The sequence below is a fragment of the Vulpes lagopus genome, chromosome 7 (assembly GCF_018345385.1).
Source record: "Vulpes lagopus strain Blue_001 chromosome 7, ASM1834538v1, whole genome shotgun sequence".
In the NCBI taxonomy this organism is placed as follows: Eukaryota; Metazoa; Chordata; class Mammalia; order Carnivora; family Canidae; genus Vulpes; species Vulpes lagopus.
This window is the reverse complement of record NC_054830.1, coordinates 74539703-74561800: the sequence shown is the minus strand read 5'-3', so window position 1 is coordinate 74561800 and position 22098 is coordinate 74539703. Positions and strand designations below refer to the sequence as shown.

Here is a 22098-nt window from a genome sequence, read left to right as displayed (position 1 = left end):
CCTGAAAGACTGCCACCGAGGCTGATAGTTGGGCTGGGCACTTAATCCAGGTTCAGTATTTCTTATAAGAGTCCTGAGACCAGTTTCTGGTCAGGAGCTGAAACGATGAGACAGGAGGAACCCTCCAGACAGGCTCAGGGATTTCTGCACATGGGGTGGGCAGTGGGCTGCAGCCCAGGAAAGGGAAAGACGGGCTTTTGCTGCCCAGAGAGAGCTGATCAAAGACGTGTTCAGCCAAGAGAAATATATCTGCTCCTGTTGCCACCACAGGAAGTTAACAATCCGTCGTGAGAACCTGGCTGCAAGTAAGTCAAAACTATCCACCCAACACCTGATTTAAATTGTGCAATTTTCTCCCATATATAACACCATGAGAGGTGAAGGCCAAGATATGTATATTTTCTCATTTTGGGATTTTTTTTTTCATTTTGGGATTTTTAAAGTTCTTTTTGACTCTTTATAGTTTGATTTCTGCGTCAAAACCAAGAAAAAGGGCAGCCCGGGCGGCTCAGCGGTTAAGTGCCGCCTTCAGCCCAGGGCCTGATCCTGGAGACCTGGGATCGAGTCCCACGTCGGGCTCCCTGCATGGAGCCTGCTTCTCCCTCTGCCTGTGTCCCTGCCTCTCTCTCTTTCTCCGTGTCTCTTATTAATAAATAACTAAAATCTTTAAAAAAAAACCCACAACAAAACAAAGCCAAGAAAAAGCCGTTTAGAAAAGCCATTTGGTTTTCTTTCCCCACCACGCTCCTTCATCTTGGTCTCCCCCAGGTAGAGCGTTACCCTGAATCGCTGAGAGAGAAAGAATGAATGACACCGAGTTGGTCATGAGGTTCGTGTTAGAAAAACGTGGCTTGACAAAGAGAAGCACTTCCAAGTAAGTCAGAGAGAGGGCTGCTGGGCTGCCTGGAGCCCATCTCAAAAGGGACAGGAAGGGAAGTAAGGGTTGGTGGGTGGTGCTCGTAAGGAAAAGCTCACACAATTACTACCAGCTTCTTGTGCACCTCCAGGCCTCCGACCGCAGCACTGAACTCCTCGAAGGAGATCTTCCCGTCCCCGTCTCTATCCAGGATGATGATGGTCTTGTCCACCAGCTGCTGTAACTGCCAGTCTTTCAGGTTGTCCCCGACCATCATCTTCAGCACCTGGAAGAGCTCCCCGTTGGAGATGTAGCCGTCTTTATCCATGTCGTAGATGCTGAAGGCAAACCTCAGCTTCTGCTCCTCGTCGCCCCTGACGCTGAACTGGGAGGCCCCCAGGATGAACTCCCTGAAGTCCACCTCCCCGTTGCCGTCCGTGTCGAAGACGTCGACCACTCGCTGCACCAGCGGGTTCTGCTGCAGCTCGGGCAGCGACAGGAACTCGTCCACGCTCAGGGCGCCCGAGCAGTCCAGGTCCAGCTTCTTGAACCGCTTGCCCAGCCTCTTAATTTCGTCCTGGCTGAAGTGGGAGCACATCTCCTCGGGGTAACTGGCTTCGTTCCCCATTGTGCACGCGGGCACCCCTCGCTGGGGCGCTGGGGGCGCGGGGGGCGGACGGTTGCGGGGCGCGGGCAGCCTTGGGGGGCTCGCGGGACCCCCACGACCAAAGGGAGCCCCCAGCCCCAGCGAGCGGGGGTGGGGAGCCAGGCGGGGAGCAGGGGGGAGCTGAGGGTTGCAGGGGATGGGCGCCCCGGGAAACCCAGGGGCCCTCAGGCTGCCCCTGCGCCCTCCTTCCTTCTCTCCTGGCCCTCCTCGATTTTCTAAATGTTTTTTTTTTTTTAATTTTTTTATTTATTTATGATAGTCACAGAGAGAGAGAGAGAGACAGAGAGGCAGAGACACAGGCAGAGGGAGAAGCAGGCTCCATGCACCGGGAGCCCGACGTGGGATTCGATCCCGGGTCTCCAGGATCGCGCCCCAGGCCAAAGGCAGGCGCCAAACCGCTGAGCCACCCAGGGATCCCTCGATTTTCTCTCTAGTTCCCTTGCTAGGATTTTACCTTCTCACCTCCTCACATTTCCTTAGCAAGTCACCCCCAAAAGGGCAGTCCCCCCCGCCCCACAGCACCTGTCCTGCAGTACATAAGCTTAATAAACCTGCAAGGCATTAGGGAAGGAAGCGCAGTCTTCGGCGTTCCTGCTTATTATGCAGGCCTAGTGGGGGGGCCAAGTGAGGTGGCCGTCACAGGGTTGGTCTTACACCTATTTTTCCTAAATTCTCTGGGAGGGGAAGCCAGCCTTGATCTCCTTCCCGTTGTGGTCATTGACCCTTGTCAAGGTATGGGGTTCAGGGCCTTTCTAAGAGACCACTCAGATGTCGCACAGGATTTCTCACATGATCACCTACAGGCGGGGACATATTCTTGAGGAATGCAGGCAACGCTGGACCCAGGGCATTTTTCAAGAGCACACGGTTCCCCAGAATATTAGCCTTGCTTGCCCTATTGTTACTTGGAATTCATCATCTTACAACTGGTCTTCCTCGCTCTTGAACTGGTGCCTGATGGCTGTCCTGCAGACCACTTTGGGAATGGCTGTGATGAGCCCAGAGAAACCTTTGGCTTGTTCTGAGAGTGCCTGTGGCCCTTCTGCGGTGTCACTCTTTCCTCTTTGCTTAAACTGGATTTGTCCTTTTTGTTAAATGGGAATCTGATGCACTACCCCCCTTCCCCATATTCCTTCTTCCTTTGGAAGCACATCAGTTACTCCAAATGCATAAGAAATAAATTAAAAAAAAAGAAAGAAATCAGATTCAAGAGCAATGATGTTCAAAGGGACTAAGGGGGAACCCCAGGCCACTAAATCAAACCCAAGGGGGGCAAACACTCACTTAAAAAATGCTAACACCTTCTTTGTGTTTTAAGTTCAGCCAAAATATCACTCTACGGCGATTGTGCTGAAACATGATTCTATCCCACAATAAAGCTATGGGGTATCTTTTCCCAAGAGCTAGACAATTTAAAGGGAAAGGCAAGCTTCATAGACTACAACAAACCACTGAATTATTATCCCAAGTGACTGAATGAGCTAGATCTGAAAGAAGCATGATAGAGTGGAAAAAATTTAAAAGAGAATCACCTAGCATCAGCTCTGAACGGCCCACTCAGTAGCGGTAAGGCCTCAAACAACTTGCTTAACTGCAGTTTTTCCCATCTGTAAAATGGGGCTAATAATACATGTTTGCAGCTGTATGAGGATTAAAGTTGATCTTAGCTGATATGATAAACCTTAATCATTATTAATATTACTACTAATTTCAGTACTATTTACCCTGCTGGTGAAGATGAAGTCTTAAAGAATGAACAGTTGGCAGCCTGGGTCCCTACGTGTCTGTTGTTTACTGAGCATTCCTCGTGTGCCATTTACACGGCGCCACTTACTGCTCTAAGCATTTTCTCAGCATTGACTTTGGCTCCCCCAGTTCAGCATACTCCTTGAGGACTGACTGCAAACCTTCCATCACAGGCTTGAGGAAGCCAGTGACGACCTCACGGGCCCATCAGGCATGCTTCTGGAGTCTTCACTGGCTTACCCTTGATGGTCATCATGTGGAAAGAGATACTGGGCGTGGAAACTTTTAGTAAGTGTATTCCTCTATTCTTCTATGTAGTGAGGGGTAGTGGAAAGAGCATAAGAATTCAGTAGACCAGGTTCCAGTCCCTGCTCTGCCCAGATTAGCGATGAGCCCTTCGAGGAGCCACTTCTGTACCCACCTCAGCCTCCTCATCTGTAGAATGGTGATAGTAATTATACCTGCCTTCTCCACTGCATGTGGTTGTTCTGAGAGTGAGATGTGGGCATGCATACAGAAATGTTACATGAGAGGAGACGTTAACTCCTGGTTGAACAGACACTCTCAGGAAGATGGTCCCACTTCACTAAAACAATTCAGTGTGTTACCAAGAATTGCTTTACTCCTGTCCTGCAGAGGATGCAATGTCATGCTGGATGTTAAGTTTTGGTCAATGTGAAGTTGAGTCCCCCATTGCTCCACATATCATAAACCTCATAGTTCAGCATTATTATGCAGCTCAATGCCATTGCTTCAATTTTCTCTGGCTGTTATTCCTAGCCATTTTCAGTGTTACTTTTTTTCTTTATCACTGTGGAGGGATCTGGACCATTGGACATTCACCGCAGTAAGTAAATTAAAAGGGTTCGCTGTTTGTGCCAGAAGAAATCAGGAGCCTAATGGCACTTCCATTTCAGCAAGTCATTATTTTTTCCTCAAGAATTTTCAGGGAAAGAACTGTGAGATGGTCACGTGCAAAAATCACTGATATTGGAAAATAAAACCAATAGAAATGGAAGTGATGATCCTTTGGCTCATTTAAGGCCTCATCTTCCAAGTCAGGAGAATGGGTTTCTGAGCAGTATCACACAGCCATTCTGGGAGCTTCCCAGGTAGTGGGTCATTGATCTTGACCTGGAAGCCCACACCTATCTGTGGTGTTGCAAATTACCATATTTAACATTAATCTGTGTTGAGGTTAGCCATCCTGTAGACTGTGGAACCACACAGCCCCGAGTTTAAAACCTTTTCTGAGCATCAGCTTTCTCATCTGCAAAGCAGGAATAATACGGTGTCGTAGCGACGTCTGGGTGGCTCAGTCAGTTAAGTGTCTGCCTGCCTTCAGTTCAGGTCATGATCCCAGGGTCCTTGGATTGAGCCCCCACATTAGGCTCCCTGCTCAGGGGGCAGTCTGCTTCTCCCCCTTCCTCTGCCCCTTTCCCTGCTGGTGCTCTCTCTCTCTCTCTCTTTTTCTCTCAAATAAATGAATAAAATCTTTTAAAAATATATAATGGTGTCATAGTATTATTTTAGATTTGAGTGAGAGAACATCTAAAATAATTAAAAAGCCATCTAAAATAGCATACCATGTGCACCTATCTTTTGTACCCTATCTTCTTTCTTTTTCCTTTCTTACTCTTTATTTGCTTTCTCCAAAGCAGATATTTGGCTCTGGCTATATGTGTCTTGTTTTTCTTGGATGTGACAAATGTTGTTTCAAGTTCAAATCCATTTAACAAATATATATCAAATACCTACTGTGAGCCAGGCCCTGTGCCAGCTGATGGGTCTTCTGTGGTGAACAAGATAGAGTCCCTTGAGAAATAAACAGTTTTGCTATTGAGAGATCTACAATTTAATAAACAGTATGACTGGAAAGATGTAGCACTATTTGCTTAGTCTTTTATGCGTAACGTGTATTCAAAAGGATCAAGAATAATTTGTTTGATTTTCTTTTGTAATTCTGGCATGGTGTTTAGTATGAGCACTGGTTTCCTTTTCTTTTTTTTTTTTTTTTTAAGATTTTTATTTATTTATTCACGAGAGACAGAGAGAGAGAGAGGCAGAGACACAGGCAGAGGGAGAAGCAGGCTCCATGCAGGGAGCCCGATGTGGGACTCGATCCCGGGTCTCCAGGATCACACCTTGGGCTGAAGGTGGCGTTAAACCGCTGAGCCACCTGGGCTGCCTAGAGCTTTCAATTTTTAACAATTTCAATTGTTAAATTTGCTATTTAACAACTCTATGATCGTGGGCAAAATTACTTATTTAAATCACTGCTCATCTATAAAACTGGGGCAACAATTGCTAACTCATTGCATCATTTTCAAGATTAAATGAGATAGAACACATTAAAGAATTAGGCTCAACGCCTAGCACATAGTAGGTACAAAAATGATAGATGTTATAATTGTGCCTACTTTAGGCTTGCCTAGAAAATTTTTAAGACTGTTTATATACGTGTACATGTAGATATACCCAACTATATTCATTTGCTTTCTTCACAAATATTTATTAAACATCTACTATACAAGAAGCATGCATAGCATAGTGATTTAAAGCAGATTCTTTTCCAGCTGTTTCTGTCCTCATGGAGCTTACAGTTTTGCAGGGAAGATGGGCATTAGCCAAATTACCATGCCCAGAAATGTTAAAGGGGCACCTGTGGTGAGTGTTGCAGGTAAGAGGTAACACATTAGGAATTTGTGGTGCCAGTGGAGTTCACACAATGCGAATTTGATCCAGTCAAAAAGATGAACTAAACTTTCATTGGGGAAATCATGATTAAGCTGAAATATCAAGGAGAAGAATAAATTAATTGGATGCTCCGGGATGAGTGAGGGATGAGTGTTCCGGGAGGAAGGAACTACATGTGCAAAGGCACTGGGGCAGGAGGAGGGTCTCAAATAGAAGAATTTTAAAAAGGCCACTGTGGCCAGAACAGGGAGGTCACAGGAGAGCACAGTATTAGATGAAGTGAAGGAATGTCCATTTCCTAGACACTAGAGAAAGTGCAGTGTTTATTCAATCATTCCTTACAGGACATCATTTATCCAATCATGTTTCTTCAACATGTAGAGCACTGAGAAAGCCTACTTGCTGCTGAGTGACTTGAGGCATTAGAAAGTTGTAGTTAATTATAACATAAGATAGAAAAGGAAAGATGTCATCAGGAACGTAAAGCTAAGAGCTATAAGAATTCAGAGAATTGAGAAGTTGTTGGGAAATTCCTAGAATTCTTGCTGGTAACAAATAGAGGAAGACTTGTCTTTGCAGGAAGTACTGTTTGATCCTGACAAAGACAAGGGGGGGCAGGTCCCATAACCACAGAAATGGGAAAGGGAGAGGTGGGGATCACAGCAACTGGTGCAATGTGGCTGAAGTACTGGAGTAAAATACCAAAGTGAAATGGAAGGAACCAGCTCAATGGGAGTTTTGAATATTTGGCCAAGATGTGGTTTTTATAGGACACCGAAAGAGTGATAGAAAGCACACAAGAATGACTGAATCAGGATTCTATTCTAGAAAGATTAATCGGGCATTGTGAAGGGGAGAGACTGGCAGCTGGGAGGGCAGCTCACAACCAAGGACAACCACATGTGCTTGTCTGGAAAATGAGAGCCTGCAGTAGGCGGAACGAAGCCCTGGAGGTGAAAGGCTGGGTGCACTCAGCTGCTTGGCTGTCGTAGCAAAGTACCACAAACTGGGGCTTAACCAGAAGCTGTGTCCCAGTTCTGGAGACTACAAGTCTGAAATCAAGATGTCAGCAGGGCCATGTTCCCTCTGAAACCTTAGAGGAGTCCTTCTTTGCTTATTCCGAGCATCTAACAGTTTGTTGATGTCTTTGGCATCTGTTGGTTTGCAGTTGCATAAATCCAATATCTGCCTCATGCTCAGTGTGCTCTCCCTGTGGCCGTCTCTCCAGAGTGACCGTCTTCTTAGAAGGACGCCAGGCATGTTGGAGTAGGGACCCATCCCTCTAGAGTGTGACCACACCTCAATTTAACTATTCATGTCTGCAATGAGCCTATTTCCAAACCAGGCCTTGTTCTGAAGTACCAGGGGTTAGTTCATTAGAACCTCATCATATCTTTTTGGGGAACACAATTCAACCCATAACACCAGGCCTGAAGTCTTACTGGACAGGATGGGGGCGGACAGAGGCGAGGCCCCACATGGGGCTGCACTGGCTCCTCTGGCGTGCTCAGATGTTGCAGGAAGCCACCTAAAATGTGATGAGAGGGGCACCCCTTACGGGTCCCTGGGCTCCCCCATGATGCCGCCTTCTCATCTGACGTGTCCTGAAACTCCACCACTTCCCACAGCTGCATCGGGACAGGGGGTCTTCGGAGGCCTTGGGTATGACAGAGGGAATGTGAGCTCAATTTCTCACCTTCTTAGACTTGATTAATGATGTTTGTGAAGAACAAAAAAAGATGGTTTTTCTGACCGTTTGTGACACTTCACATCATAGCCGCTAGATGGCAAGCTTCCCACATTTCCGAGCTTTCTGGGTTTTTTCCAGCCAGAATCTTGAGAGCCTTGGAAGCAACTACTTATTAGCACGAAGAATAATTAGGGAGGAGTCCTGTTTCATGTGATTCCCCTATAGATTTCAGCGTATGGAAATCCGAAAACCTGGAAGGAAGACTGTCTCTCACAATAATCCTAATCAGTTTGAGCACTGTTCACACCTTTCAGTTGCATAGTAAATAACTATATTCATAAATATTCATGACTCCACTGAATGTAACCAGGGGAAAAAGCAAAAACTATTAACAGTATATCATCTTGGGCATAATTTATGCCCAAGCATCTCTTGTATACAAAGGAAGAGACCCTTATTCCATGAGCTCTGGTTACTTGGTCATTAGCAAGGGTGAAGGGGGCACCCGCTGGAATTAGTTTTTCCTCATAACAAAATTCAAACTTCTGTCATGCATTATAAGCAGAGAGCAGCAGAGCACCAGCCCCACCTTTGCGATGATGTGGCAGGAGAGGAAAACCACACAGGAGAACTCTAGGGCTCCAGCCTGCCCATCCGGTAACCTGACTTTGAAATACCAGTGATCACATTTGAAGAAAATAGTTAACTGCTGTTTCCCTAAAAATCTGATCTAAGTGCCTCTTAATGGTCTGCATACACCATTTTCAAACTTAGAACCCGCTCAAACTTAGAAGCTGAGTTGGAAGAAAGAAATAACACGATACGGTAACAGCTGGTTAGTCCAGCACTTCGCAAGGCAGAAAATTCCAGAATCATGCATTTCCCAAGTCCTCCAGGAAAACAGTCTTCAGTTTTATAACATGTGTAAGTAACACAGAAAAGAATCTTTACGGTGGAATTGTAAGAGGCGTGTAATGATAAGAAGCTCCCGCTTTTTTGGAGACGGGTCCAAAAGTTGGTCCAGAGGGTGCACCAACTGTAATTTCTTACACGTGCTTGTTATTTACCATTTTTTTTTTCTTCTGCACACGTAACTCTATACTCAGGGAAAGAGGAGGGAATATTTATTAACATCAGTATTCTTCCTAAAATAACTCATTAAATATAGAAGTAGATTTAGAAGTAGATTCCATTATCATTCCCAGTTTGGGGGGAAGGATCTGAAGTTTTGGAAGCTGCATGGCTTGCAGGGACACACAGTGATGGAGCGGGGTGTCAAACCTCAGTATGTCTACTTTTGGAGCTGAAATTTTTCCAGTTATTTCAGACTGCCTTCCATATGGAGATTTAAAAGGATGTCTCTGTGGTAGTGGGAGTAACAGGGGAGCTACACGTCAGAACACAAGGCAAGGTGGCCGTCTATGATCTCAGAATCCCGAAGGAGGGCACCACTAGAAGGGCATAAAGTCCTGTCCATCCAGCAGAACTGGGTGCAGTGTCTCCGGAGGGTGGGGCCAAACCATATCGCTTGCAATATGGTTTGCAATCCGTGCCTCAGTGTCTTGCTCATGCTCTGGCTGGAGGGTTCTTTCCCCTACAGGGGTGACCTCCTCCGGGAAGCCCTCTCTGATTCATCCTTACTCTTCCATAAGTGATTCATGGGCTTGCCTGTGTCTTCTTCTCCTGCTGTCCCTGTGACGATGTGGTGTACGGGGTTTGTTCACAGGTCTGTCTCCCTGCCTGTGAGTTCTGTATTCCTCTCTGCATCGGCTGCACCTGATGCAGGGCTGGCACACAGGGCTTCAATACATGTGTGCTGATGAGTGGGTGGGTGGATGGATGGATGGATGAATTTGTTCAGGTAGCAGAGCATAAGAAGGTAAGGCCTTTCTGAGATTGGCCTCCCTTTCTTCATGCACAATTCCACCCCACATCATAAAAGGACACACGTACAGTGTTGTGCCTCTCAGGTTTCCAGAAAGCACTACCTGGATAGGATCCATCTGACCTTATGCTTGGCTTAAATATGAAACTTAATTACTTAGGCTATTCCAAGGGAAGCACTCAGCTGTCAAGGTGGCTCCCGACATACACGGGTTTTCAATTTAAAGCAATCTACAGTCATTAACTCTCCTTGCCTCGCCATAACTTTCATCAGGTTGGATAGCAGTGACATTTTAAATTGAAAAAGGAAGGGGTAGGGATGAGAGGGGCAGGAGGCTGTTGAGATGTGACCTAGTTGTCAAGAGCAGAAAAGACTGCATTAAAACTCACTCCTCCCCCACCCCCATACCATTCCCTTTGGGTTTTAAAGACAAAATGGAAGGAAAACTGACCAGCATTGAAGCCTCTTGATGTGACTTATGTGATCTATTCGGCTTTCAATGTGTAGTTGGTTAATCCTTTCCTCCCCACCTCCCCCCAAAAATATTAATGGAAGGAAGAATGGATTTGCCGCAAGACAACTCCATTTTATCAGTGAACAAACTAGTAGGTCTCCTATGGGATGCACGTTTTGGTGGTCTTGGGCCATGGTCAGAGATGGAGAGCCCAGACTGGAAGCCAGTCAGTTCACTGTCCTTCTCTGTGTCCCAGGATCTGCATCTTTTAGGACAGGATCCCTCTAAACCTGTCAGCCTGAGAACTACAGCGTTCTTTGAGCTGGACATGCTACACAGCTCAATCTTAAGGTGAGAAAACAAACCTGAGAGAACTTTAGTGATTTGTTGAAGGTCACTCAGTTGGTTCGTGGCAGACAAATATGATGACTACCATTCATTCAGCACCTGCTTTTCTAGATGGCAGGCGCTTTTATGTACATTGTCTCTGTTCCTTACACCAAGCCAGAAGCACCAAATATTGTTCTCTCCAATGAGCAGAGGAGACTCAGAGAGGTTAAGCAATTTGCATTCGATGTTTTGATGTACCTTTGTGACGGAGATATTTTGAGACCGGTTATTTTTACATTTGCACCTCTACAGTGCTCTTGAAAACAAATCATTTACCGTCAGCTTTAAAAAAAATAACCTAATAATGAGCTTAGCAGACATCTCACTTCATCTCTGCCCAGTGGTCCCATCCCTTATTAAATGAAGTTCAGGACTGGAGAGGCCATGGATGGAGCAAATTCAGGGATGTAGTAAAGGTGAAGTTGAAGATGAGCTCAGAAATGGAAGGGGGGCAAAGTTTCTCATTGTGCACTTCCCTTGAGATTAAGAAACACCGAAAAGTACAATGATTTACCTTTAGACTGGTCCAAAATTTACTTCTCCTTTTCCTTACACCATGCAGTCAAGGTCTCTGAACTCCTGAGATGGAACTCCTTTCCTGGCAATGTTTAACTTCCTGCTTAGTATGTATTTGTTTGTCTCAGCACTCAATAACAGCACAAGGACACCCTTGGATTCAGAGGAATCGTTTAACAATCCAGCAAGGTATGGATTCAATTGAGGTTGAGAGAGGTTAAGTAACTTTTCCAAGGACATAAAGCTGCCTCCTCATAGTAAAGCTGGAGCCACAATGGCCTGGCTCCCAAGTGTTGCTATAGTGGACCTGGTTGCACTTCTCTCTCTTTTCTGACTAAGGCAAGGCATGAGCGGTCTGCCTACAGGTTGGACCTGGGTTTGGGTGCAGAAAGTGCACATTCTCAGATGGTCAGGCTGCGGGCACTTTCCTCTAACTGTCCCATCTCCATCTTCATCTCCCATGAGGGGCTGTGCTAGACATTCTTTTGCCCTTCCAGATCCACTCTCCATCTTTCTCCATCCACCTTTGTGCCCTGGGGAGGTCCTCTGTGGACCATAGTGATAGGATCCCTTTACCTAAGGCGGTGGTGGGAGATGATGATGAGGCAAGAGGAGGCTGAGGTCAGGAATTTATTCTCTGGCCACTTCCTAGCCGGGTCACTGTGGGTTAGCTATGTCCCTTGTCAAAGGCTACAGCTCCTGTTAGGAAGCCCTCCACCATCGCCTCCCTGAGCTCTAGGAATGGCTCTCTCCATTTTTCCTCTTGAGCCTAGATATGATAATGGCTTCTTCACTTTACTTGCCCTGGAAGAATGTGCTATATCTGTTGGTTTCCTTAAACCATACTTTTGCAAATGGTTTCTTAGAAACTCCTCGGACTCTGAGTGTGATATCCATTCTCTGCCAAGACCACTATTTCCTCTTCCTTCTCTACTATTTCCAGTTGGTTAAAAAGTTCAACCAATTAGGTCTTCAATCCATTATTTAAAAGAGATTTAAAAAAAGATATCATCACAGATCTTCATAGTTTTTTAAAGAATTTTGGGAGTTTGCTAAACTGTGGTCTATGGTCTGCCATCTTCCTGTTCCTGGTTTGCAAGTAACAGATTTCACAAAACAGTTGCCCTGGAACCCTAAATTCACTCAGTGACTTTACTAAAAAAATTACATTTTTTGCTTAGTCAAAAGGAAATGGAGGAATTTAAAGTCTACCATACATTTTCTCCAGTGGAACTGAGTGACAAGGAGTCTGCTCTGGGCACAGAGTTGTGTTAGGACGACTATGGAGAAACAACTGAAGTCAATTTAAAATTCCACTCTGAGAACTGCCCGAGTCTGGTCAGCAGAACTGGACCTGCAATTTTCTAGGTGACTCTGGGGACCAGATAAAGCCCTGGAATTAAAAAAAAAATGAGTTTATCCTCCAGAGAGACTGCAGCTAGACAGCTCTGGGGTTGCCAAGAGATGGGAGGTGAATACATCCAGATTCTCACGGGGGAGGAAGTACTAATGTCCAATTACCAGAAATAGGAAGAAAAAGCATCTTTCATGTCATGTTAGTAGGTGACCATATTACTCATTAGCCAAACTAGGATATTTTTTCAGAGTACAAGGGTGCTTAATTACTCTGTGGCTTAATTACTAGGACTGGACCTGGAAAATGGGAGGTCAGGTCAGAAATTAACAGAGTAATGTTTTCCACAAGAGCCCCTATTGGGAGAGGTGCCCTCCAGAATATACCTGCTTCTGCTGCACTGCACACTGTAGCCCTCCCTCTGGGAGGGGGGGTGAAAGAGTGGGACGTGTCTATTAAACTACTATTTTATTTATTCTACACAAGAAGCCACAGAAGAGATGAAGAAGTGGAGACTGAGTGACTTAGCAACTTGCGCAAGGCAAGCTGATGGTAGAAGCAGGCTTCCAATATGGGGTGTCTGATGTCAGAGCCAGTCTTTGTTTCTCTACACTATCATAGCCTAGCAATGTATGGCATTTAAGACAAAAGGGCTGATAAAGTACTAACAGGTACGCTTCCTTCTTCTGACCTTTTCTGGGAGAAGAGTTAAAAAAAAAAAAGCAGGTGGAAAATCATGGATCAAGCAAAGGGAAATCCAGCAGGCACAGGGCCTTCACAGAGGACACCAAGCTCAGCGGAAGATTGGCTTCATTTAATTACATTCTACCTGTAGGTTTTGTGAGGGTGACATTCAGAAATTCTATCTTAGGTTGTACAAGACAAATGTGTCAGCCTGCACAAGGATGTGTACTGCTGTTTAAATGCACACAGGTGAGCATTGTCATAAAGCAGTTATTGCATGGACTGGGAGATGCCATAGTACAGAGCACCATTCCTCAGAAACAATAGCTCCCTGTATGTTCAGAATGTTCCCCGAGGCTGGGAGTGGCCCTCTTACCACCACACATACAGATTCTTCTTTCATTTCTGTCTCTGAGACAGAATTAAGAATATGCATCTCTTCCATTCTCTTCATTCCTACCCCTCCCCTCCTTCCAAATTCAGCTGATCCATACGACCAGGTTGGTCTTAACAATCATAACTTTTTAAAAAAGATTTTATTTATTTATTCATGAGACATACAGAGAGAGGCAGAGGGAGAAGCAGGCTGTCTGTGGGGAGCCTGATGTGGGACCGGACCTGAGCCAAAGGCAGATGCTCAACTACTGAGCCACTCGGGTGCCCCAACAACCATAACTTGATCCTGTTATCAGTCTCTTATTCAGCTGCTTCCAGTTCAATACACCCAGAATTTCCCACAATGCCTCTCCCCTGAATTTGGCCCATTAAAAGCCATGGTTGAAAAAAAATTCAGTGTATTTTGTATGCATCATCTAAACAGTTTATGACTTCTGCTGATTATTTGTTATTCAAAATATGTCCTCTTATTTGTCCATACTTAATTGGTTTTGTTTAAAATTACTGACAGTCCTGGGATATTTATTTATTTATTTATTTATTTATTATTTTAAAATATTTTATTTATTCATGAGGGAGAGAGAGAGAGAGAGAAAGAGAGAGAGAGAGAGAGAGAGAGAGGGAGAAGCAGGCTCCATGCAGGGAGCCCGACGTGGGACTCAATCCTGGATCTACCAGGATCACGCCCTGGATCGAAGGCGGCGCTAAACCTCTGAGCCACCCAGGCTGCCCTAGTCCTGGGATATTTATGATAAAACTTCAAAATCCTTAAGAGCATAAGTGACCTTGTGGTTAGTATATTTGGGTATAAGCTCAATATTTTACAAGCTTTATCTGACAATTTTTTCTATAATCCTATAGATATTCCCACCACCAATTTACAGAAGATGAGGCTTAGAACCGTCAAGTATCACGTCCTATATCACAAACCTGAAAGGTTTAAAATCCAGAACTGTCTCGAAAGCCCCTGTTTTCAACCATGTTGTTATACTGTAAAGAATATTAATATTTTTATCTCAGGATAATATAAAGGGAAACCATAATCACTGGTCAAAGCTGAGAGGACTCCTGTAGATGATAAAATCCAAATATCTTATTGTATAGATGAATGGAAGTGAGTGGGATGAGAGCAGAAGCAACTTTCAATTTGTAGAGTGAGTGTAGAAGAGGTCAGTGATTGCTTATTTAGCATTCACTCTCCCATCTCCTTCTTCCTAAGGGAATCTTGCTTTTGTTTAGGTCTTCTCTATGTGATCATATATTTCAAGGGAAGCTGGCCCATCATCAGTCCTAGGGGATGACTCATGATTGGTCTAATCCATCATGGTGATCTCATTCCCCTCACACTGACTGGATTACATAGGGCAGATGACACGATTTTGGCCAATGAAATATGAGGAAATACACTGCTGGTCTTTGGGGAAGGTTTTCTCACTTCTATAAAGAGCTGCAGGAAGACACCTGAAGATATCTATGAACCTCAGGAAATTCTCCTGATGGAGAGGAATATTAGCACTTCCATTATTTACTATTTATTATGTCAGGTTTCTTACTAGGTCTATACATAAATGATCTCCTCTTCTCAGAACAAAATAGCAAGGCAGGTTTTATCATATTCATTTATGCATGAGGAAACTCAGACTTAATAGCAGTTAAGTCATTCAGTTGTTAATTGGTAGATTCAGGATACAAGTCCAGAAATGTATGGCTTCAAATTTATCATGCTTTGTGGTAGCTCCTTTCATATTGGAATAAATAGACTTCTGCTAGTCTCCAAAAGGATATTCCCCTCTATGTGTCCAATGGGCTCAGATGGTCCCTTTAGCTGATAGCTCCATCTGATGGTCCTCTGAACAACCTAGAGGTGTGATCAGGAGGTGCAAATCACTCTATATGGTTGGCTTTGGGGACATGACTGGGAGGCAACTTTTGTCTTGTCTAATGTCTTGCTGTCAACCTTCAATCACTTGGAAATTTTAGCATTAGTTAACCATGGTCACAGCAAATAGTAGAAAACACCAAGCGATTCGTACAATTTAAACAATTGGTTTGTTTGCTTCTTGGCTGACTTGACTTAATTCAGTTCATTAGTATAAGACCAATTTTACTTTTAGAAAGAGCCATGCAAACCACTCCAAATAAAAATAAAAATGCCTGACTAACAGGGTTGTAGTTGGAACCAATGAGTTCATTGGTTTTGTCACATGGTAGGAAAGTGAACATGCTAGTTTCCTAAGTCCCCCATTTTCCTCTTTGCTTTCTTTAAATCTTTGCCCTATGACCATCTTCTCAATGAGCTATAATAGATTAAAAAGGAAGATATGATTCGGATTGAAACAGGGATTATGGGCAGGGTCTGGAGAAGTGAGATTTCAGCTGGGAATTTATTTATTTTAAAAAAATATTTTATTTATTTATTTGAGAGAGAGAGAGCGTGAGAGAGCACAAGCAGGGACAGGGACAGAAGGAGAGGGAGAAACAGACTCCTCGCTGAGCAGGAAGACTGATGCAGGGCAGACACTTCACCAACGCAGCTAGCCAGGGGCCCCTCAGCTGGGAATTTATAAGAGGCATTAGCTGGTAAACGTCAGGGGTAAGAGTATTTGGGAAGGATGATCCAATAACATGTGCCAAGTTGCCAAGACAGGGAAGCCACTGGCATTTCTCTATCTAAAATAACCATTGTGAAAAACAAAAACAAAAGCAAAAACAAACAAAAAAATAAAATAAAATAACCATTGTGGGGTCCCTGGGTGGCTCAGTTGGTTGAATGTCTGACTCTCTTGGCTTTGGCTCAGGTCGTGATCTCAAGGTCGTGAGATCAAGCCCCAGGTCGCTCTCTGGGCTCAGCTCAGAGTCTGCTTTAGACCCTCTCCCTCTGCCCCTCCCCCTGCTTGTGAGCACATACACGTGCGAGCCCTCTTTCTCTCAATAAATAAATAAATAAATAAATAAATAAATAAAATAAATCTTTAGAAAAATAAATAAAATGGCCATGGTTGTGGGAATGTAATGAGGCAGGAGGAAAGTGGTGTGAGATGAGACTGAAGACGTAGGCAGTCCCACAGGGCAGTGTAGCCATGTTCTGCATTTCAGATTGTTCCCTAATTAACATGACAGGCCAATGCAGACTTCTAAGCAAAAGAGTGAACTGCCATGTAGAAAACAAATTGGAGAAAGGCAGGCATGAAAACAGAAAACAGTTAGAGGAGACTTTTGCAGTGGTCTGGATGAAGGATGAGGGCTTGAACTACAGCAATGACAGTGAAGATGGCAATAAATGGGCATACTTGAGATATATTTTATAGAAAGGAAAATATGGCTTGTTGATGGATGCAAAAGGGGAGATGTGGAAGGCATGAAGGATCCTTGACAGTTTCTGGAATGAGTAACTGAATGGACAGAGGCGCCATTACCCAAAATATGAAGCGCAGGAGGAAAAGCAGATTTAGGAGAGAAGATCAAAGGTTCAGTTTTTGACAAGTTGAATGTGAGATGCCTGTAAGATATTCAAGGGTGGAAAGTAGACATATGGTTCTGGAGCTCAGAAGAATCTTTAGATATGTAAATTTGTGAGTTGTTGGCAAATAGAGGTTATGTGAAGCCATTGTTGTTGACTGTAGTGTTGTGTTTTTAAATGTCTGGCTGAGGGATCCCTGGCTGGCGCAGTGGTTTAGCGCCTTCCTTTGGCCCAGGGCGCGATCCTGGAGACCCGGGATCGAATCCCATGTTGGGCTCCTGGTGCATGGAGCCCGCTTCTCCCTCTGCCTGTGTCTCTGCCTCTCTCTCTCTGTGTGACTATCATAAATAAATAAAAATTAAAAAAAAAAACCATATCCGCAAAGACCCTTTAAAAAAAATAAATGTCTGGCTGATCTTGTACTAGTTTATTTGGCTTCTCTTTTAAATATCTGAACTTATGGTTCTTGTTATATCTTTTAGTTTCCTATCTTAATTATTCACTTTCATGGTTTCTTTCTAATTATATTATAAAGGCACAACACTACAATAGAAATAAGTGGATTTTGACTATTTGTGGGCCTTGGGCAAATCATTTAGATCTCTAGGTATTAGTTTCTCATCTGTAAAAGAAAGGTTTTGGTTGTTTTCAGTTTAAAAAAATCTATGATTTGGTAATCTAAGAATTACCCATTAAGGTGTGTTTATTTTTGTGAACCCACAAAGGATTCATGGTTGGACCACTGGGAAATACTTTGAGTAGATCCTGAAGGATCTACTGAAGTTCATATCATTAGTCCAGTAATTAACAATTGAACCAAACACTGTTAATGACAATCTTAGATACTATTGCCGTAATTCAAACAGCATTTCTTCTGCATTTTGGGATATAACATATAGAAAAAAAGTGGAAAATTCAGACATTGACTCATCAAAATGGCATCATATTTAAATCCAAGACAAACTAGTCTTTATGCAAATTCCTACCGGAATGTACACTCTTCAAGTGGAGTTAGGAGTAATGCAAACATCATGGTGAATTCTAGTAGACGTAATAGCCTAGATTATTGACCACAAGACATATGTAACAGCATTTCTTCATATTCTTCAAGGTAAAGTGATACAAAGAATCAACATTATCAGCACTCTTTTTCCTTACCTCAGTGACAGCAAAGCTTCTCTTTCCACAGGGAACCACTTTGTACCACTTATCATGCAACACATCCATGAACCCATGTGACTTGTATTGGCTGATTAGCTCGGATATATTGGAGGTCAGTGGAGAGTTGGGTGGGAGGCCAATGCCATATCCTAGAAGAAAATATAATACCATATCAGCTTTTCATTCGAGAGGATCCTAAGATGTGCCACCACACTTATGTGATATTGCTATCAGATCTGGTAACAAGGGTAGGATGAGCTTTCACCATCTTTCTTTCAAAGGACTCAGTAATATCCAAGGTATGATTACTATGCATCTGCTGCCTTTCTGAATAGAAGAGATGAATCTGGAAAGGAGAGGAATGGGCTGTGCACTGTGTTTTAGTGGCATACTGTATTCCAAGGCCTTTTGTCCTTCCTTTCAAGAGAATTTTGAGAAGATACCTTTGAGGCCTTCACCAGGACTAGGATTGCCTACCCACCTCTCTTAGAACCCCTCCTGTGAACCTTAACACACAAAATTGGATTAATTATAATCCCTGGTTTATGACATTCTCTCATCATTGGCCATGCATGAACCTCTCTTGCTTTTATTTTGTCAATTTTTAAATAATGAGACCATGTGAACATACAATATAACACGAGAATTAAAACATCTACAAAAATTTGTCAATAAGAAAAAAAAGAGTCTGGTAAGGCCAGGTGTTGGAGAAGATGTAGGTCCATAACATCACTTATTATGTTGCTTCTGCGAATACAAATTAATATAACCATTGTGGAAAATAGTTTGCTATTATTCTGTATAGTTGAACATTTATATCCGCTAGGACTAGTAATTTTAAAGTACATTCCTAAAGAGCTCTCTACAACCATACCAGGAGATATGTGCCAGAATGTTCTAGAGGCACTATTCATAGTAAACATTTTGAAAAAAATTTTCTTTGAAAAAAGAATGGATAAATAAATTGTGGAATATTTACAAAATTGGAATATTATATAGTGTGTAACATATGAACTAGAATTACATGGGATAATATGGATGACTCTCAGCAATACTGATAAAAAAGGTCAGTCCCAGAAGAGTATAGCATGAATCCACTGTATAAATATAAACACATCCAAAATAAAATAGTGTATTTTTTAGGAATTCATATGTATGTGGCAAAAGTACAGTTAGAAGAAATTCAAGGAACTAATAAGCCAGATATCCAGGATAGTGGTTATTTAAGGCAAGAAAGGCAGGGGAAAGGATGAAGGAGGAACACAAAGGTGAATGTAATGTGTTGTTAGAGTTTTATTTTTTTTTTTTTGTTGTTAGAGTTTTATTAATCAGCTTGGACTCTCTATCCTCACTCTGTGTGGTTTTACTTCCTTTCCAAACTGTTAATTCACTGTTATTCTCTTTGATGAGCCATGTGAAAGGGCTAATTAACTAATTTTATCTTTAGTTATTGGATAACATAGTCAAAAAAGATGTTTCACCCTCAGGATGATTGAGGAAGATAAATTAAAAGTATAACTAGTTCTTTTTTCACTGATAAAGACTAAAAGGCTGTCAAGAATTCAAAAATACTTCATGAAAACAAATGCTTGCTATAATTATTCTATCTTACAATTTATTTCTGGACATTAGTTTTTGTTCCATTTTTTTTATTGCAGATACACAAATCCTTTTTTAAAAAAATGAGGCCTGAGATGTGTTTATAACCAATAAAAGAGAAGAAATAAATAATGCAGAAAATATTTTTGAATTTTAAAGAGCTGTATGGGATTTTGTCTGTTGCCTAACAATGGCAAGTCAAGGAAATGATGACAACGTCAAGAGCATGATTAGAATATTCCATTCAAAGAGCTATTTTGAGTGCCTACTTTGTGCTTAGTAGTTTTGGTTTGAAAAGCAAGACTGACAATACAAGACTTTACATAGGCAGCCTGTTCTGCTGATGTTATCATTAAGTAACATTTTTTTATAATGGGTAACAACAAGGAAGTAACCAGTTTTCTTTAGAAACTTTTATTACAATGAACACTACTGACACCTCAATTGCATTTTCATTCATTCAGTATTTATTTACATGTCAGGCACAATACTAGTCATATGTCTAATAAAATTCAATGACTTACTGACTCATCCATCCATTCATCATTCATTCATTCATTCATTCATTCATTCAACAAATGTTTGCTGAGGAATAGGCACTGCATTAAGTGATCAGGATTTAGCAGTGAACAAGGCATACATAGTCCCTGTTATTGAGTGTATATGACATTAGGGAGATAGTTATTATTGCACTATGTAATGATTATTTCATTACTAGTGAGATAGATGCCATGAGAGAGAACTGGGGCATATAGAACATATAGTAGGAAGACTTGGAACTATCTGCTGGAAATGGGTTGATCATCAGGATAACTAGTACCAGGTTTGCTGAATATTACACCACTTTCCCCCTGAAGCAATAACTTTCAAAACAATTTCTAACAGGTATTGAGAGATTAGTATACACTATGTGCCAAAATAAACTTTGTATGTACCTTACCCCATTTTATAGATCATGCGCTAGACTAAGATTGCATACTAGACTGTGGTATGTAGTTGAGTTAGATCTTTCTGGAATTTAATAAGAACTAGAACATATTGATCCCTACTGTCTACCAGGTAATATTCCACATGTGTCTAACCCCTGTATGAACTTATACATGATAAGTATTACTTTAGGACTTAAAGAGTGAATAAGTAAACTGACTAAGGTCACACAGTTTGTAGTTGGCAAAGCTAGCATTTGGAAGTAGGTCTCTTTGAGTCTAAAGCCAATGCTCTTTCTACTGTGTCCAAAACTTTTTATTTTTTTTATGATAGTCACAGAGAGAGAGAGAGAGAGAGAGAGAGGCAGAGACACAGGCAGAGAGAGAAGCAGGCTCTATGCACCAGGAGCCCGACGTGGGATTCGATCCCAGGTCTCCAGGATCGCGCCCTGGGCCAAAGGCAGGCGCCAAACCGCTGCACCACCCAGGGATCCCATCCAAAACTTGATATGATCAAGACAAGGGAATACTTGGCCTATTTCCTCCTCTTCAACACAGGTTCTATCACTATAGTCATATTGATGTAATCTCCCTGAACCAGGCAATTCAGTAAAGAACCACAATCATCTAAACTGATGGCTTTTTTTCAGCAAACAGATATATATGTCATTCATGGACAGATTGTTTATACACTTTTCAATAAGTTGTGTAAATAAATGTAAGTACAGCCCTGACTGATAGATGATTATACATATATGAAGAAATTAACTAGCAAGGATATTCCCTGACTATATCTTTTCTTCTAAGAATCATCTCAAAGCCAACAATTTGAGCCCAGGTTAAGTTAATAATGGCAAAATGTTTTCATTTTTCATTTGATATGCACTTATTACACACTTATTCATCTATTCATAATTCCACAAACATGTGTTGAATGCTTATTCTGTGCCAAATACTCCACCAAAGGCTATGGAGGCTTCCAAGCTAACTCAGACACCATTTCTATCCTTATGAAGCTCATGGGGGCATTGGGGAGATGAAGCAGACATAAATAGCTACACAACGTGGTAGAAAGTTACAGGACTTTTCTGGAAAACAAGATAGATGATGCATAAATTCAATAAAGGTCAAATAGAAAAACTGGATGCAATGAGGAGGATAGATAAAATTCTATGGAGTTTAAAGGAATGAGCTTGCTACCCAATGAGAGGATGAGAGGAGGCATCTTAGATTGATTCTTGATAGTGGCATTTAGGGTAGATGAGACAAAAATGCATGATGTAAAGTTTAAAAAGCTGAAATTAATACTTATGATAAATCTACATATTCTAAGAATAGAATTTTGGCACTACAACAAAAGTATTAAAAATGCCTTAGGGAAAAAGCTATGTTGAAGTTGCAGGGACATTTATAAAAAATTGCTACCTAGGAAATAATAAATATTAAATCACTCTACTCCATCACTTCAAGGTTAATTTGCAATCTACTGCTAAAAATAGATTACTATCCTTTTAAATTTTCTATTTTAATATATATTGAGTATTGATATTTAAATGATTATTAGCATTAATAATGATTATTATGAGCTAATTAAAATAAACTATGCATATAGAACAA

General features: G+C 42.2%; 2 protein-coding genes across 3 annotated transcripts in view; both read right to left on the bottom strand.

Annotated features, from left to right (window-relative positions):
• GRIN3A (glutamate ionotropic receptor NMDA type subunit 3A) overlaps nucleotides 1–22098 on the bottom strand; it is a 151781-nt gene that overhangs the window by 22772 nt on the left and 106911 nt on the right. For both annotated transcript variants that reach the window (XM_041762920.1, XM_041762921.1), the window contains exon 6: nucleotides 17954–18105. In XM_041762920.1, coding sequence (XP_041618854.1) covers nucleotides 17954–18105 — 152 coding nt within the window. The remainder of the gene's footprint in view (nucleotides 1–17953; nucleotides 18106–22098) is intronic.
• PPP3R2 (protein phosphatase 3 regulatory subunit B, beta) lies at nucleotides 972–1484 on the bottom strand. Its single transcript, XM_041762922.1, has one exon. It carries the CDS (start codon nucleotides 1482–1484, stop codon nucleotides 972–974), a length of 513 nt encoding a protein of 170 aa, XP_041618856.1.

What these genes read in the sequence shown, in the direction of transcription:
- PPP3R2 (XM_041762922.1), bottom strand. Translation starts at nt 1,484, where the DNA reads ATGGGGAACGAAGCCAGTTACCCCGAGGAGATGTGCTCCCACTTCAGC.